The 15,033-nt window shown below is 45.5% G+C and overlaps 1 protein-coding gene across 7 annotated transcripts in view; it reads right to left on the bottom strand.

Annotated features, from left to right (window-relative positions):
• The window catches only part of CARMIL1 (capping protein regulator and myosin 1 linker 1), a 260,068-nt gene that overhangs the window by 96,220 nt on the left and 148,815 nt on the right, over positions 1-15,033 (bottom strand). For all 7 annotated transcript variants that reach the window (XM_084794019.1, XM_084794020.1, XM_084794022.1 and 4 more), the window contains exon 12: positions 1,926-2,012. In XM_084794019.1, the coding sequence (XP_084650145.1) occupies positions 1,926-2,012 (87 nt within the window). The remainder of the gene's footprint in view (positions 1-1,925; positions 2,013-15,033) is intronic.

Raw genomic sequence — 15,033 nt, 5'->3', positions numbered from 1 at the left:
TGACGCATGGGAAGGAGCAAGTGGGGAATGTGAGAGGCAGTGAAAGGTCACACTGGTAGTGACGCTGACAGTGTGTGTGATGATGATGGTTATGGTAAGGGTGAGGGGTTGTGACGGTGAGGATGGCACTGATAGGAATGGCGGTGGTGATGGTGAGGGTGACGGTGTTATCAACAGGTAGTGTGACAATGATATGGTAGTGACTGGTGGTGGCAGTGGCAGTGAGGGTGACAGCAGGGGTGTCAATTATAACGATGATGGTGACAGTGAAGGTGACAGTGATATCAACAGAGATAACAATGGTGATGCTGAGTGTGACAGTGACAGTAAGGTGATTGTGACCATGGAAGGTCCTGGTGGTCACTACCTTCCTTATTAAAGTGCCTGAAGCTGTACCATGTTTAACTCATTGAATTCCACTACTAGGACAAAGTGGCAATTCATTTCTCTCTCACAAGCAAGTCAATCAAGGAACAGAGATGAGGGCAGCACTTCCCAGGAACTGGGAAAGAAAGGCAGGCTTCAGCCACAGGTAACATGATGCGACTGACAGGCAGCACGGAGTGCCACGTAAGAAATGGCAGGTTTCTCAATTCTGGAAGCCTGACTGAAGCCCACAATGGTGCAGGCATCGTGCCAGGAACTGAAGGTTCAGACACAAGAGCAGCATGGGCCCAAGGGAAGCCATTCTATAGGAAGGACACAGAACTGAGACAGCGATGCCCTAAGTGTAAAGTGACTCCAGTGGTCTAAAGAAGTGGGAAGACTCCCTAAGCAGAGACCACCATGGAGGTGAAGGTTGTGTCGCGTCCACTGGCGCTCTGCCAATATCTGGAGATGGAAGGATGCTCAGGCACCAAGCAAATGGAGACAGATGAAGAGATGGTGGGTGTGGGGTTTCTCTAGCACTGTCCTGAGCCACTGCTGGGCAGAGCAACACAAGGCATGGGGTTTGATGAGTGACTAGATAAATGGTGGGGGTGGGGTCAGGAACAGACCTTAGAAAAAATAACTTCTGGGAACCAAGACTAGAATTGGGGGACTATGGTGGTGAGTCAGCAGCGAGCCCCAGGGCCTCTGTGGGAAGTTGGCACTCATTCTGACAGCTGGGAGAGTCAACATCTTTTGCCCAAGGATGAACCAAGAAAGACATGAACAGGCACCTCCAGGAGGCTGGAGGCTGCCGGCCAGTGAGAGCTCAGTGAGTCAAAGCCTTAAAAAATTAGGACTGAGGAGAGGACAGCCTATTGAGACTTTAGGCGAGAGTAGCATGGAAGAATGGGGAAATAGTGGACCCATAGGGTCCTGGAAGCCTACAAGAACTTTATGACAGGCAGATCTGGGTCCTGGGGTCCTCCTCAAACTAAGGCACCAGCCAAGGAGAAATAGGCAGTAAACTTCGAACCCCTACCAAGACCTAGCCGATGAACATGATATTCTCCACCGTTGAGTGGAGAGTGAGATCTGACTCTCACACGAACTCTAGTGCCCCTTTTCTGACCATGTCCCCTGGATGGGGAGGCCTGGCAGCACTGAGAGGAAGGATAGCAAGTTACCAAAAAGAGACTCGATATTCTAAGAGCATATATAGGGGGAGGAGGTCTCCCTCAATCACAGACATAGGGGAGGAGAGAAGGGGGGAAGTAGGAGGGAGGGAGGAATGGGAGGAAACAGGGGAAGGGCTAACAATCGAGATGTAATATGAATAAATTAATTTAAAAAATGTTTTAAAAAATTATTTTCTGCAAGGAAGTCATTTAAATTTAGATTATCAGATTTGAATCGCACAATATCTTTACCTTTCACACTGCTAGCATGATGTAATTTGAATATTTTAACCAATTATGTAGCAGAGTAATAGCTATTCAAGTGCAACAGGCACAACAATCAGAGACCCAATATGAAGAAAATTACATATACTGTACCTTTAGGTGACAGTGAGGTTTTAGACAGGTTCAAATGCTTCAGTCCCTTTGGGAGTTTGGCAAATTGAATACTCAAGGAGGACACACCTGAAAAAGAAAAACCAATTATTAGAATTTTCAAGTGCTCAGAAACATGCTATTTTGCAATGTGTAAAAATTAAGTATGATTTCAGGAAAAGTGGTTGTACTTTTCTGCCTGAAGTCAGAGCTTCTTTTGCAGCCATTCTCCGCCACCTGTTCTGTGCTGCCCGTCAGGCAGGAGAAGCCGCAGCTCCTAATGCTTACGTACAGCATTTAAAACTTGATTCTTACCTCCTCCCTGTCATCACGCTGTTCACAGCAAATCCATGACTAATGAACTGACTTAAGCACATGCTTAATATGCAAGTGCAGGGATCTGAGTCCAAGCCCCATAAACTACTTTTAAGGAAAGCCAGGCAGGGTGACACTCGCCTCTCAGCCTGTCACTGAAGAGACAGAGACAGGTAGATTCCTGAGGCTCGCTGACCAGTCTCACCAAGCAGGCGAGTTTCAGATAAAAGCATGGGCTCCAAACCTCAAAGATACACAGTGGACAGTGGCCTGATAACACTGGAGACTGACTTCTGGCCACATGTGTGTGACCACAGGCACACACATGTGCACATAGGTGCATGCATCCATATGTGCGGCCACATGAAGATGCACACATATAAACATAAAACAATGAAGAGATAAACATGTGCCCCTCCAAAGGTCCTTCAAATGACTTTAGGTTGCAGGTGAACTGTTACCACCTGGACATGTTGTCAGAGATGAAATTATAGAGAACTAAACAAGTTCTCCTAAACTAAGGGACGATGCCTTAAATCCAAGCAGATGTAAAGAACGTCTGTCTGTCTGTCTGTCTCTGTGTCTCTCTCTCAATAGCTAAATAAAACACAACTTCTCCTGGAAGGGATATGCAGAGCCTTCCCCGTGTATTATTGAGTTTCTCTCTCTTTGGGATGAACAGATGCTATTTTATTATTGTCACGCACAGAGTAATTTTTAACTCCGCACGTAACAGCTTTCCTATCACCAGATGAGTTCCTGTACTTAATCAGCTGATGGTTAACAACCTCCTTGGGGTTCATAGCGGAGGATAACTCACGTAGAATTTCCCATATTTAAAATCAGGTTTCTTCTAACAGTCACGTTAGGTGTAGGAGGCCAGCCTATCCACTCGGGAGCTACAGGGAGCTAAGTGCCCTTCTGAATGGAAACATGGAAAAGATAAACACACTCCCTTTCTGGCGTCCTTGAAGCAGCCTCGGGCTGCAGGCGAACTATACTCTCCACAAGAATTGCAGACTATCTAAGAAAAACCCCAGTGCCAGACATGAGAAACCTCCACTTGAGTTGTCGGTCAGGTTAGGCCAAGTGCTAAGCTATTGCTGTGGCCCTTGGCTATGACTCAGAAGTTAAAGATAAGTCCCCATTGACCAAAGACATTTCAGGAACAGAACTAGAAGATTCAAACTAGATCTAACCTGAAAAATCCTAACTTGCCAAGGGAGGGAAGCAATCAGTGGTCTGTCTTATCCAACTGTAGCATCAACGAACTCTTAGTGATGCCCAGCATGGCAAGATACCCCTAAAGGAGCAATGGTGGCCCTCACCTCGGCAGTACCCAGCAGCTGTCTGATTGGAGCAATGGTGGCTCTCACCTCGGCAGTACCCAGCAGCTGTGTAATTGGACTTATAGCCCACTGAATAGGGGGGAATTGTGCCTGATACTAGAAACCTTGCTGGCTAACTGAGGCTAGTGAGGTCATGATTTTTAAAGGAGAACTTACTGCTGACACTTTAATAGATCACCACAGTTCCTAGCTGCATCCTAAACCTTGTCATTATACCAACAGGTAAGTGTAGCTCTCGCCCATCCTCAAAGCTTCTCTTGACAGCAAACACACATCCTGACAGGAAACTACAACAGGTCACAATGCAACACAACTGCACCTAAGGCTCAAGGAGCATTACAGAAGAGGGAGCAGAGCAGACTGAAAGAGCCAGAGGACCAGAAGGTGTGCTGCAAGACTGTGTCTCTAGAAAGGACCCACCCATCACACCTCAGTATAGCTGCCTAAACAAACCTGAACAACAATGATGTCAAGAGACAGTCTAATGAGAAGGGGGGAATCTCATGGGATCCTAGAGCTAGACAAAAAAACTATAGGCAGCTAATGACTGTTGAAAGAGCTCCTTGGAGAAGAATGACCCTCTTCAAAGGATGGGTCCCTTAACTGGTTGTTCAATTCAAAGCGGCCAACTCTGATAGCACACAAACTACACTAACTGGACTCAGCAGGTTTATATATTTTATATATTTATAGATAAATTTATATATTTATGCATTTTATAAATGCATAGTTATGCATGTATATGTAATAGATAACAGTGACAAAAATGGGCACCCAATTGGGTAGGGACATAGGAGAAATTGGTGAAAAAGGACATGAGATGGGCTGGAAGAAAGACAGGGAAGAGGGTAATGATATAATTATATTTTAATTTTTAAAAATTAATTTTAAAGATTGCGTGAGAATGTGAATTTTTAAATATTCAAAAGTAAAAAATGGTTTATCTGAATGAAAATATCAGATGCTAGGAGACATAGCAAGACAAATGTGTAGACATAGGTTATTGTGTAATTCAAATGATAACTTCTGTATGCCCCATATCCGGTTGCAAGCCTTGTTCTGAGAATCTCCTGTATCAATGTTGTATAAACTCTGCTCCCCAATTGTCCCCTTGTATGCCAATAAAGCAGCTTACAGCCAATCACTGAGCAGGGGAGGAAATAGGGCTGGACTTCCTGCCAGCCAGGGGAGGAGGAGCTAGAGGAGGAGTCAGGGGATTTAGCCCCAGGCAGAGGAACAGGAGAGACTAAGAAGATTCACCTGGAGCAAAGAAAGAAGTAAAAAGCAAGTAACATGGGGATTTTGGTAAAGATGGAGCCAGGATAGCATAGAGGATTAAGAACAGGCTTAAACTGCTAAAGATTGTGTTGTAAATCTTTATAAACAAACATAAAGGAGTCTCTATTATTTGTGTGATAGCCGGGTTAAGAGAGAAACTAAGAGAAACAAACACAGTTATATAAAAGTAACTTCAACACCAGTGTGTCTAAAAGTCAAAATAGAATGAAAAAATATCAAAATCACAAACTCTAACAAATATTGTGTAGTTGTAATAAAATAAGTTAGATTTCCCAAGTATTACCAGATGAGGGTAACATTTCACTAATAGAGACTATAATTAGCCTGCATGCTCTGACCAGCATTCTAAAAATATATTAAATGAGTTTGACAGAAATGAAAAAAAAAAAACCCACATATTCCTACACACAAGCATACACACATACAGACAGATATCTATTGTTTTAAATTACATGTATTATCAGTAGGCCCAGCTAGCGAACAATTAAGACACAGACACTTATTATATTTTAAAATAGCCTTAGTTAACCTGGGGCAGGGCAGATATCAATCCTCTAAACTACCTCCCACAGCGGGACAGGCATAGGATCCCTGCCTCAATCCCATGCCATCTGCTTCTAAGAACTTCTATCAAGCTACCTCCCATCCATAATCCCAAATACTTGCTCATGTTCTTCATCTGGGCTGGATTCTCCGTCCACGCCGTGGGCCATGTGCTTCTCCTCCAGCTAACCCATGGCGGCCTTCCTCTCTTCCCTTCAGGTCCCTCTCCTTTCTCCTTGTGGCAGTCTCTCTTTTCTTCTTCCCAGGATTCCTTTCTCTCTCTAAGCCCCACCTGTCTCCTTTGCCCTGCCCAGGTGGGATGGCTTTTTATTAAGCATAAGTTGGGTCACACAGACAGCAAGCAGTAACTAGCATCAAAATACATCAGACCATCCCCCAATAGCATTCTCAAAATATATTAAACGTGTTTGACAGAAATGAAACAACAACAACAACAACAAAAACCCAAAAACCCACATATTCCTACACAGAAGCATACAGACATACAGACAGAAATCCTTTCTTCAAAGTGCACTTTGAACATATATGCACCAGTGTGACCATAAGCTAAGTCATAATGTGTGACCTAACAGTAGGATATTCCTTTAAAAAATAAGGGACTAGACAGAAATATTCTCTAACTGAAACACTGTATGTTTTCTAAATGTTATTAATACTGTGCGACAAAACTTTTGAAGCAAAATAGAAAAGTACCGGTAATCAGGAAATCTCCAGATTCCCAAACCTTAAGCAGTATAAACGGCATAACAAATGATGCCAAGAGAACCAAGGTGGAAAACATTGAGTAGAAGAAAAACTATGATAATAACATTCATAAAATACAATAGAATCATTAGCCACATAAAGCGAAAAAGAAAATAAATTTAACAAAGGCAGTTCTTTAAAAAATCTAATGGAATTAATAGAGCCCATAAAGACTAGTTAATGAAAGAAAGACTATCAGCCAATGGCCTACAGACACCACAGAAACAAGCAAAAGCAAAGCCACCCTATGCTTACAAATTGTCATTTTAGAAAACGTGGACCAACTCCTCAACCACCTCTCAACACAGCTAAAGCTCATGTATGAAGGTCATGTAAGAAGCAGTTCATCTCTATAGCCTTCTGCACCTTCAAGAATACAAACCTGCAGCTGTTTCATTGCTGGGGCCTGGAGCCCTGGGGCCCTGTGTGTGCTGAGCAATGCTCTGCCCACTGAGCCACACACTCATCCCGAACAACTGAATACTCTAAAATCCTCTCCACAGAGAGAAACAAAAGCCGCCAAGTGCAAGTTCCTCTTATGTAAGGTCAATATTTGTAAAGTGCTGCTACCTATGGACAACTGGATTAATCCATCAAAGCAGATGTCAGAGTGCAGGCATGATTTCCAGGAGGTGTGAGGGGACGAGGTGCAAGAGAGGGACGAAAGCCCCACAGGTACGTTGTCGCATGAGTAAGACTCTATTTTCTTCCTCTTGGCAGTGGGTGCTTTGGAATATCGCTTTGCAAACACTCATGGCAATGTAAACATGTGGCTGTAGTTTGGATGGACCTCGTGCCTAGGACAGTGCAATTGGGAGTTGTGTGACCTCTGAGGGTGGGGTTTTGTCGAAGCTGCTTACATCATAAGAGACTTGTCTCCCAAGGGGATCGAGCAATACTGATCTTTTTATTTATTTTTTTTATCCCTCACTAGTGATGCTAATAGTTTTGTTCAGACATGAGATCCATCCACAGTGGATGAGCTCAGGACAACTGTGGTACAGGCCCCAGAACTGTGAGGCCAGAGCAACGTTTTTTCTTTCCTCCTTCCAGGCCACTGCGAGTGTGAGCCGTGAGTGAGGGGAGTATGGTGGCACAGCTGGGACTTCACGGGCTTCTGTGATGTCCTTTATCACATGAGAGAACTTATTTCAAAAATAGAAACCAAGTGTCATGGCACACACCTGTAATCAGAGCCTAATGAGACCACCTCTCAACAAACAAACAGACAGACAGACAGACAAACAAAGCTTCTTATGTGAGACTGGAAGAATGAGGAATGTCACACTCTGAAATAGAGTTCCAGCAGGTACGAGGATACAGGTGTCCCCAGGAGAAGAAGGAAACTCAGATGCCCTGCGATTGCTGAAGCTGGTGTACCAACAACAGAAGAAATTGATCACAACAAGATCTTTACAGAAAGGACAGAGGGCATGATGAAACCTTGGGCCAAAACGATTCAACTCAACCTTTTGAACAAAACAAAATCAAGCAGAACCCTCAAAGCCGGGAACTGCAGCCAAGTTTACTGCTTAAAGCTCCCACTGGAGATGTTACTAGACAGGTTACTTTTCCTAGGATTTTTAAAAAGTATGTAGATGTAGTTTTCCCTTTAAAATGCAACTGTTCTAGCCTCCTTTACTTAAAAGCATTTTTTTATCTAATGAAAAAGTAATTATAAAATGTTTCATATGCTAATTTACCATCCATCCTTATTAACTTCCATACACAGGAAAATTAAGTTTGACATAGTAAATTTAATCCCATTAGTCACATGCGCCCTTAAAAGCTTACAAAACCATATGCAACTGCAACATTGGGCCACCCTTAGCCACAGAGATTCACATGGTGAGAGATGGGATCAACAGGCCCTGGCTAATCTAGGCATTATGTTAATGAGCTAGCAAAATTCTGCCTGCAGAGCTCTAGCAGAGAAATGCCAAGTCCTGGTTCGTGGCTTTCAGGAAGTACATCGGGCGCTTCCTGAAAACACGATGGCTCCCGCCACTTGGAGAGCTGCCAGGGTGATGGGCATGGGTTTCAGAGCACTTTCATCTCCAACAGCAAAACAGAACGCAGATACACGGAAAGGACACCAAAGACATCGAATCACATGGTATTACATATTTTAGATTTTAGGGTGAAGAAGAGATGGCTTGAGATGCTTGAGAGCACTAGCTGCTCTCCCAGAGGACCAGATTTCATTCCTAGCACACAGCTAGCTGGTTATAACTCCAGGTCAAAGGGATCAGATGTTGGTGTTCCTGCTCGGACAGGAAGGTGTCCCTGGGACTCAGAAGCCCAGGAACCATACAACTCTAAGGTGGGACAGTGTCCCCATTGGAAGGGCATCCTGGGACACGAGAGCCCAGGAATCAAAGAGTTCCACATCGTTCTGAGAGGAAGCCTCCTCAGCAGGGGTTTGTGCAGCTCCCAGGGAGGCGATCTCCAGCTGAGCTCAGGAGCTCAGGAGCCTCAGGCTGGCTCCACTACTTCACACTTCATAGCTTCATGACTTTTTCTGATGAAAGAGTCACACCAGACAGCAAATCTCACATAAGAGATTTATTGGGAGGGTCCAGAGTGTAAACGAACAAAACTAGAGTTGGCTGGCCCTACTCCTGGGAGAAGACAGCAGGGAACTGAGCAGCCACAGCCTTCATAAAGGATCTTTTAGGGGATGGAGCTCTCTAGAGCGGAGTTTTCCACATGGTGAGGATTGCTGAGATTTTGAGTCCTGAGCTAGAGGAGTTCAGGGGTTGGTGGGGTTTCCTGCTCAGGGATTGGTAGGCTTCTATCTGGAGCTCAGGGATTGGTGGCTTTTTGTTTAGAATTTTCACCTAAAATTAGCATAATCTGGGAAGGGTCCTATTGAGGGGCTGGAGATGACCTTCCTGACAGTTACAGAGGCTGGAAGCTGTTATGACAGAGAGGTCTTGGGGAGGGGCCCGGCAGCTGGAGCTCCTCAGGTGGCTGCAGGCCACTTTCCTGCCTTGAGAGTTACAAAGTTTACAAAATATACAAAGTTTACAAAGGGAGGCCAGCAGCTTGAATTGGCATGAATAAATAGCCAAACTGACATGCCCTTTCTGGACTCCATGGGAACCAGGCGTGCGTAGGCACGCATGCAGGCAAAACACCCATACTCATAAAACAAAATTTAAAACAATTTTTTTTATATTTTTACCAATTCCTATTGGAAAGTAGAGAAAAACTAAAAAAGAGTGACTAAATAAATAAAATTCAATGAACTGTTTCTATTTTTTTTTTCCAAATAAAAGAAAGCCAGGTGTGGTGGCCCACACCTGTCGTCTAGGCACTCAAAGGAATGATGCAAGAGGATCATCATGAGTTTGGTACCAACCACAGTGGACCATGTAGTGAGTTCGAGAAAAGCCTGGGCTATAGGGGAAAAGGACAACACGGGCTGTGTGCAGGACAACAGGGCTACAAGGTAAGGAGGGTACACACAGGGCAGTAGGGTCACAGGGCTACAGGACTATAAGGCTCTAGGGACAACAGAGCTAAGGGAAAGAGGGCAACAGGTTAAGGACTACAGGGAACACAGGGCAACAGGGGAAACAGGGCAACAGGGCAGGGAAGGAAGAAGAGGTAAAAAGTCAGAAGACAGAGCTTCTGAGAGGGAAAGAGAAGGAGAAAACAGAGTTAAGAAAGAATTTGAAAATAAAGGGGTATTGATGGGTGGAGGGGAACGGAGTCAACATACACAACTTTTACAGGTTCTAAAATCCACGCCTATGACATTTAAAACAAATATCATTTTACTCTATTTTACAATAAAGATATTAAATGTGCTTAAAATGAGCAATCAAGGAAAAACACTATTTTACATCTGCCACAAAGAAGTTTGACATTTGAAGCATTAAAGTGAGAATTTAAGAAAATCCTCTGATACACGGCTAGAACAAACTAACTTGTTCAAACAGCACAGAGCTGCTTAATTCTACTTCCAAAGGAAACCTGTAGAACCAGATTCCAAACCCACCAAGCGCAGACCAGACGCTCATCCACTGACCAACAGTGAGGCAGGAAATCGCAGGGGAGTCCGCACACGTGGTCTCTCCCATCATTGTCCCAGACACACAAAGACAGCAGTTTCCTCACCCTCATCCTATGAGCAGGAATATCTGCACTGCATCTTCACTAGGCTGTATCTATCATTGAGCAAAGTCGGAAAGACTAGGGTTTCCTGGATGCACAGCAATGGGCTGTTCTTACTCCCCTGTGTACTATGCCTCCTCACAACATCTCCTGGCTCTCTTTGCCTCTGATGTTCCCAGTGCCACCAGGAACCACAGCACACCTGGTTCCTACACCCGTCCTGCAGCCTAAGTAGTTTGAAAACGATAAATTCACAATTCGGCTGGGCGGTGGCGGCACCCACCTTTAATCCCAGCACTTGGGAAGCAGGAGGGTGGGGAGATCCCACCCCTAGAGATCTCCTCCCTCTACACGGGGTGGGGGTGGGGATGCAGTGGCAATCGCCTGTGCCTCTCTGTCCTCTGTTTCTTTAGCCCCAGTGGTCAGGTGCTGGTCACGCCTTCAGGCTTTACAAAGATTTCCCCAAAAGCACATCTGATCACCTACCCATTTCGTCTCTACGGCCATCAAACACTGCCTCCCTCATGCCCTGGGACCTCTGTGGTGATGTCCACAGCTCCTATGAGCCAGTCCATCAGCAGGGATTCCCCCTTGGGTTATGCAGTCTTTGTCTCTGGGAGGACCCTGTGGTGACGGTGACGCTACTCAATTCTCTCTGCTTCTCTTGTACTTAGACTGACACCATCAATCTCATATCCCGCAGCCTTGTGAGAGTTTCGTTCCTGTTTAAAAGTTTTTCCCAAATTAAGCAGTTCGGGCAGTAAGTATTTCTTGATGACCAGTGTCTCACACTAGGCCGCTGTTAAGCTCCCCTGTGCATTTGAACCATGGCCTTTCTCTTTCTCTGAGGAGTGTCATCCATTACTTCCTACTCCCTCCCTCCCTCCCCACTATTCAACTTCTCTCCCGGGTTCTACATTTATGGATCCCGGAAGGAGCTCATCAAGTCTGTCCCTTTCTCCTTTTCAGCCCCATTGCCATAAAACATGGCAAGTGAACCTGGCAAGTCTCTTTTATTGAATTTACCCATCAGATCAGAACCCAGCATGGAGGGGAAGTGCTGGAGGCATAGCCTCTTCCCACTGTAATTCTTCCCTCCTACAAATAAACTTCCTCTGGACAGCCAACTCTGCCTCAGAGGAGTTTCTCAATACATGAAGAAACAGCCACACCACTCCACAGGAGCTGGCTGTCACTCCAGAGACTGCCATGTTCGCTTTAGACCTTCAGCGCTTCTCAGGGCATCTCCACACTCACACAGTAGGGTCCGCTAACCAAGCAGGCAGGCTGCTTTATACCACGGAGAAGACTGGCACGCTGGTACACCTCCTCCCTGCTCATCCTGATGGTTCAGACTTAGTTCCAGGCCTTACTCCCCCACAGCAAGGGCCATGCAACTGCCCTCACTGCAGTACGACGGGACCTCATTTCACAACCCATAGAATAAAGAGCCATACTGGGCCCCCCTGCTTCTGACCCATCAGAGACGCTCCACCCTCAGCCTCAATTTGTCTTCCTCATCTTGGAGGGTCTCTTCAGTAGTCACAGCTGCTGTGATGAAGGTGACAGCTGCCATGCCTGTACAACGGCATTTGATAACTTTCACCCAGTCACATCTCCCTCTGCTCACTAAATCACATTTTATGTTTTCTCTCCACAAGCCCATGATAATCTGAAGGCTGTGGACCCGTCCTTTAGACTCTGGTATGACAAGTAGTACATGCTGTAAATAGCCAGGGTTTGCTCTATCAATATTCACGTCACAAAGCCAACAGCCAAACTTTCTGTCCAAGTGCTGCCAAGTAGGTCTCAGGGTGGGTGGTACAGGGGCAAAATCAAATTCCATTTGGTGCTTAAATGCCTCTGAATTCTTGGCTACTAACACATTGAGAAGCTATCTGCCTCAGATTCGTAAATGATCTTCTTTGGTCCAGTCTCTCGCCTATGTCACAGATGCTCCTCTCTGACTCCATGCCCATCTTTCGATCTAAAAACTCAGAACGGCTGCCATGCACACACCTACAATTGCAGCAGTCAGGAGGTAAAGGCAGGAAAAATAAGAGCTCGAAGACAGCCTAAGTTACATGAGACCCTGCCTCAAAATGAAATAAACAGGAAAAGAAAGGAAAAAACAAAACAAAAAAAAAAACAAAAATGACTACTCTATAGATTGAAGTTTCAACATTTTACACACAGCCAGGAAATCCTAGGATATTTCCACCTATGATTTAAAAAGCTACCAAGTCTATTTTGATAATTGGCTCGAATAAAAAGAATCAATCAAAAGCCTGTGTGGCGTGGAGGTATGGTCACAATTCTAGTACCCAGGAGGCAGAGACAGGAGGCTTGCTCTAAATTTGAAGCCTCACACCTCTCCCCCACACACACTCCTAAAAGAAAAGGACAATGAAAATAGTCTCTAAAGGCTCAACCCCAAGAGGGAAGTAGGAGAGTCTTGACAGCTATCCAGGGCAGTGGAAAACACAGCAATGAGTGGAGGAGAAATGAGCAAGTCTCGGTGCATGAAAATCTATCTTTTCAGGTCTCCAAACAGGAGGGAATGTGGGCAGAACACACACTGGAGATCTGGCGAGCAAGCGGTGGCGGGGGGGGGGGGGGGGGGTGGGGGGGTGGGCGGGGGGGGGGGGGCAGGATGCTCACAATGATCCATGACAACAGTATCTATAGCAGACACTGTTGATGAGGGTGGATGTGAGAATGCACACAAAGTTGCATCTTTTGAGGTCTGAAGCGGGAGGGACACAAAGCATCTTTGCTGAGCACAGATTTGCACTCACACAATAGAGCCCTCTCTAAACTTCACCGTGACTTTCAAGTACAGCTTTTAAAAGCAAATAAGAAGAATGAAGTTAGAGTCAATCAAACTCCATGTAAGGAAAAGTCTTGCACTAGATGTTGTGTGCCTAAGGGAGGGATAGGAAGAAGCTGGCCCAGAGGAGGGTGGCAGGTGGTGGGTGCCCCAGGAGTAGGGCATAATTACCCATGCTTACTTATAGCACAGGCAGAGCACAGCAAATTTAACGAAAGGCTTGCAGGGGCCCCAAGGTCCTGAGAGAAGACATGATACTGAGGGGACAAGTTGTCTAAAAGTACATAGGGCACACAGGACAGGAGATGTAGGGCCTGGGACTCATCCTCCACCTGCCAGTCCTACAGCATTGGCTTGTGGTCTCCTAACTGTGTCTCCTTCCTGAGGTTCAAGCATACTGCTGCTGGGACAAGTGTAGCATATTCCATTTAGCCAAATGTGCCACATTCAATTTATCCACTGATGAGCCCTAGGCTGTTTCCACACTGCAGTATGTGTGTGTGTGGTGTGTTTGTGTGTGTGTGTGTGTGTGTGTGTGTGTGTGTGTGGCGGGTATGAGAGTCTGTGTATATATGTGTATATATGTGTGTGTGTGTGTGATGTGTATGTATGTATGTGCTTGTGTGTATATGTATGTGAGTGTGCGTGTCAGTGTGTGTGTGTGTGTATTTGTAAGTGTGTGTGTATGTGTGTGTGTTACTCCTATAAACCTGTCCTCACAGCAGTCTTAGTGCAGACCATCTCATTTCCTTTGGGTGACAACCAGGAGTAGAAATAGGTTCTTTGGAACATTTGTGTTTAACTTTCTAAAAAAATGTCTCTCAGCCAGGCACGATGGCACAGCACAACTTTAATATCAGCACTTGGAAGGCAGAGGCAGGTGGATTTCTGTGAGTTCAAGGCCAGCCTCGTCTATAAAGTGAGTTCCAGAGAAATCCTGTCTCAAAAAACAAAGCAAGCAAGCAAGCAAACAAAATCTACCTGTCTCTTTAGTTTCCAAATGGCCGCACATTTTTCCATTCCCACCAGCAATGGAAGCAGGTCCCTTTCCTCACACCCTCTCAAATACATTTATTTTTATCACAGCCAGACAACTAGCTATGAAATAGTACCTCATTGTGCTTTAAATTTACATTTCCCTACTGACTAACCGTGCCCTGCTAGCCCGCTTGGCTTCTGGAGTTGCCTCATTAGGGACCTGAGTACTTCCCTCTACTGATCCAGCCTGGTCAATAGAGAGGTACAGCCAGATTCCCGGCATCTCACACAAACAAACCCAGCACAGCTCCACTGGCTATAGGAGGTGCTGTGTTCAGTTTGCACCTCGCCGCATTCACCACTCTGCCGCTTCTGCTTCTAACAGAGCTTGTAGAGAGAACGCTGTGTTTCCTACAGCAATGACGATGCTCCACAGAACCCCCGCACTCCCTGCCCCCTCTCCCGCTCCAGCCCGGTGTCTTTATTTTCAGTCTAGGCTCATGCTTAGGCCCCTGGTCACGTGACCTCGTTTTGGCCTCAGCCTCCACCTTCCTTCACGGAAGTTACCCCTGAGGTTCCCTGTGAACGCTACTAGGGAATCACTTTCCACACGCAGCAGCATCCCAGTCAGGAAGTAAAGAAGCGAAGCTGCCTCCGCGCCCTCAGCTCAGCTGCATAATTAATCTTCATCAAATACCTAACATTGAAAGATGAAAGCCCTATTCAACAAGGCTGGAAAACATTTCCAACAGCAAATGAAAACAAAATGTTCCCTCTAGAGATGGAGTGATTCCTTCTCCAACCCCATCCATCAATGTTCTGAGCCAAAGACGGAGAATTCAGCACGAGCTTTTCCGTCCCTGCGTCAACAGCAGGCGCCGCCTTTGCTACCTTCTAAGCTTTTATTGAT

The sequence above is a fragment of the Acomys minous genome (assembly GCF_964271855.1).
Source record: "Acomys minous genome assembly, chromosome: 9".
Classification (NCBI taxonomy): domain Eukaryota; kingdom Metazoa; phylum Chordata; class Mammalia; order Rodentia; family Muridae; genus Acomys; species Acomys minous.
Note: the sequence above shows the minus strand (reverse complement) of the source record. Positions and strands in the feature narration are given on the sequence as shown.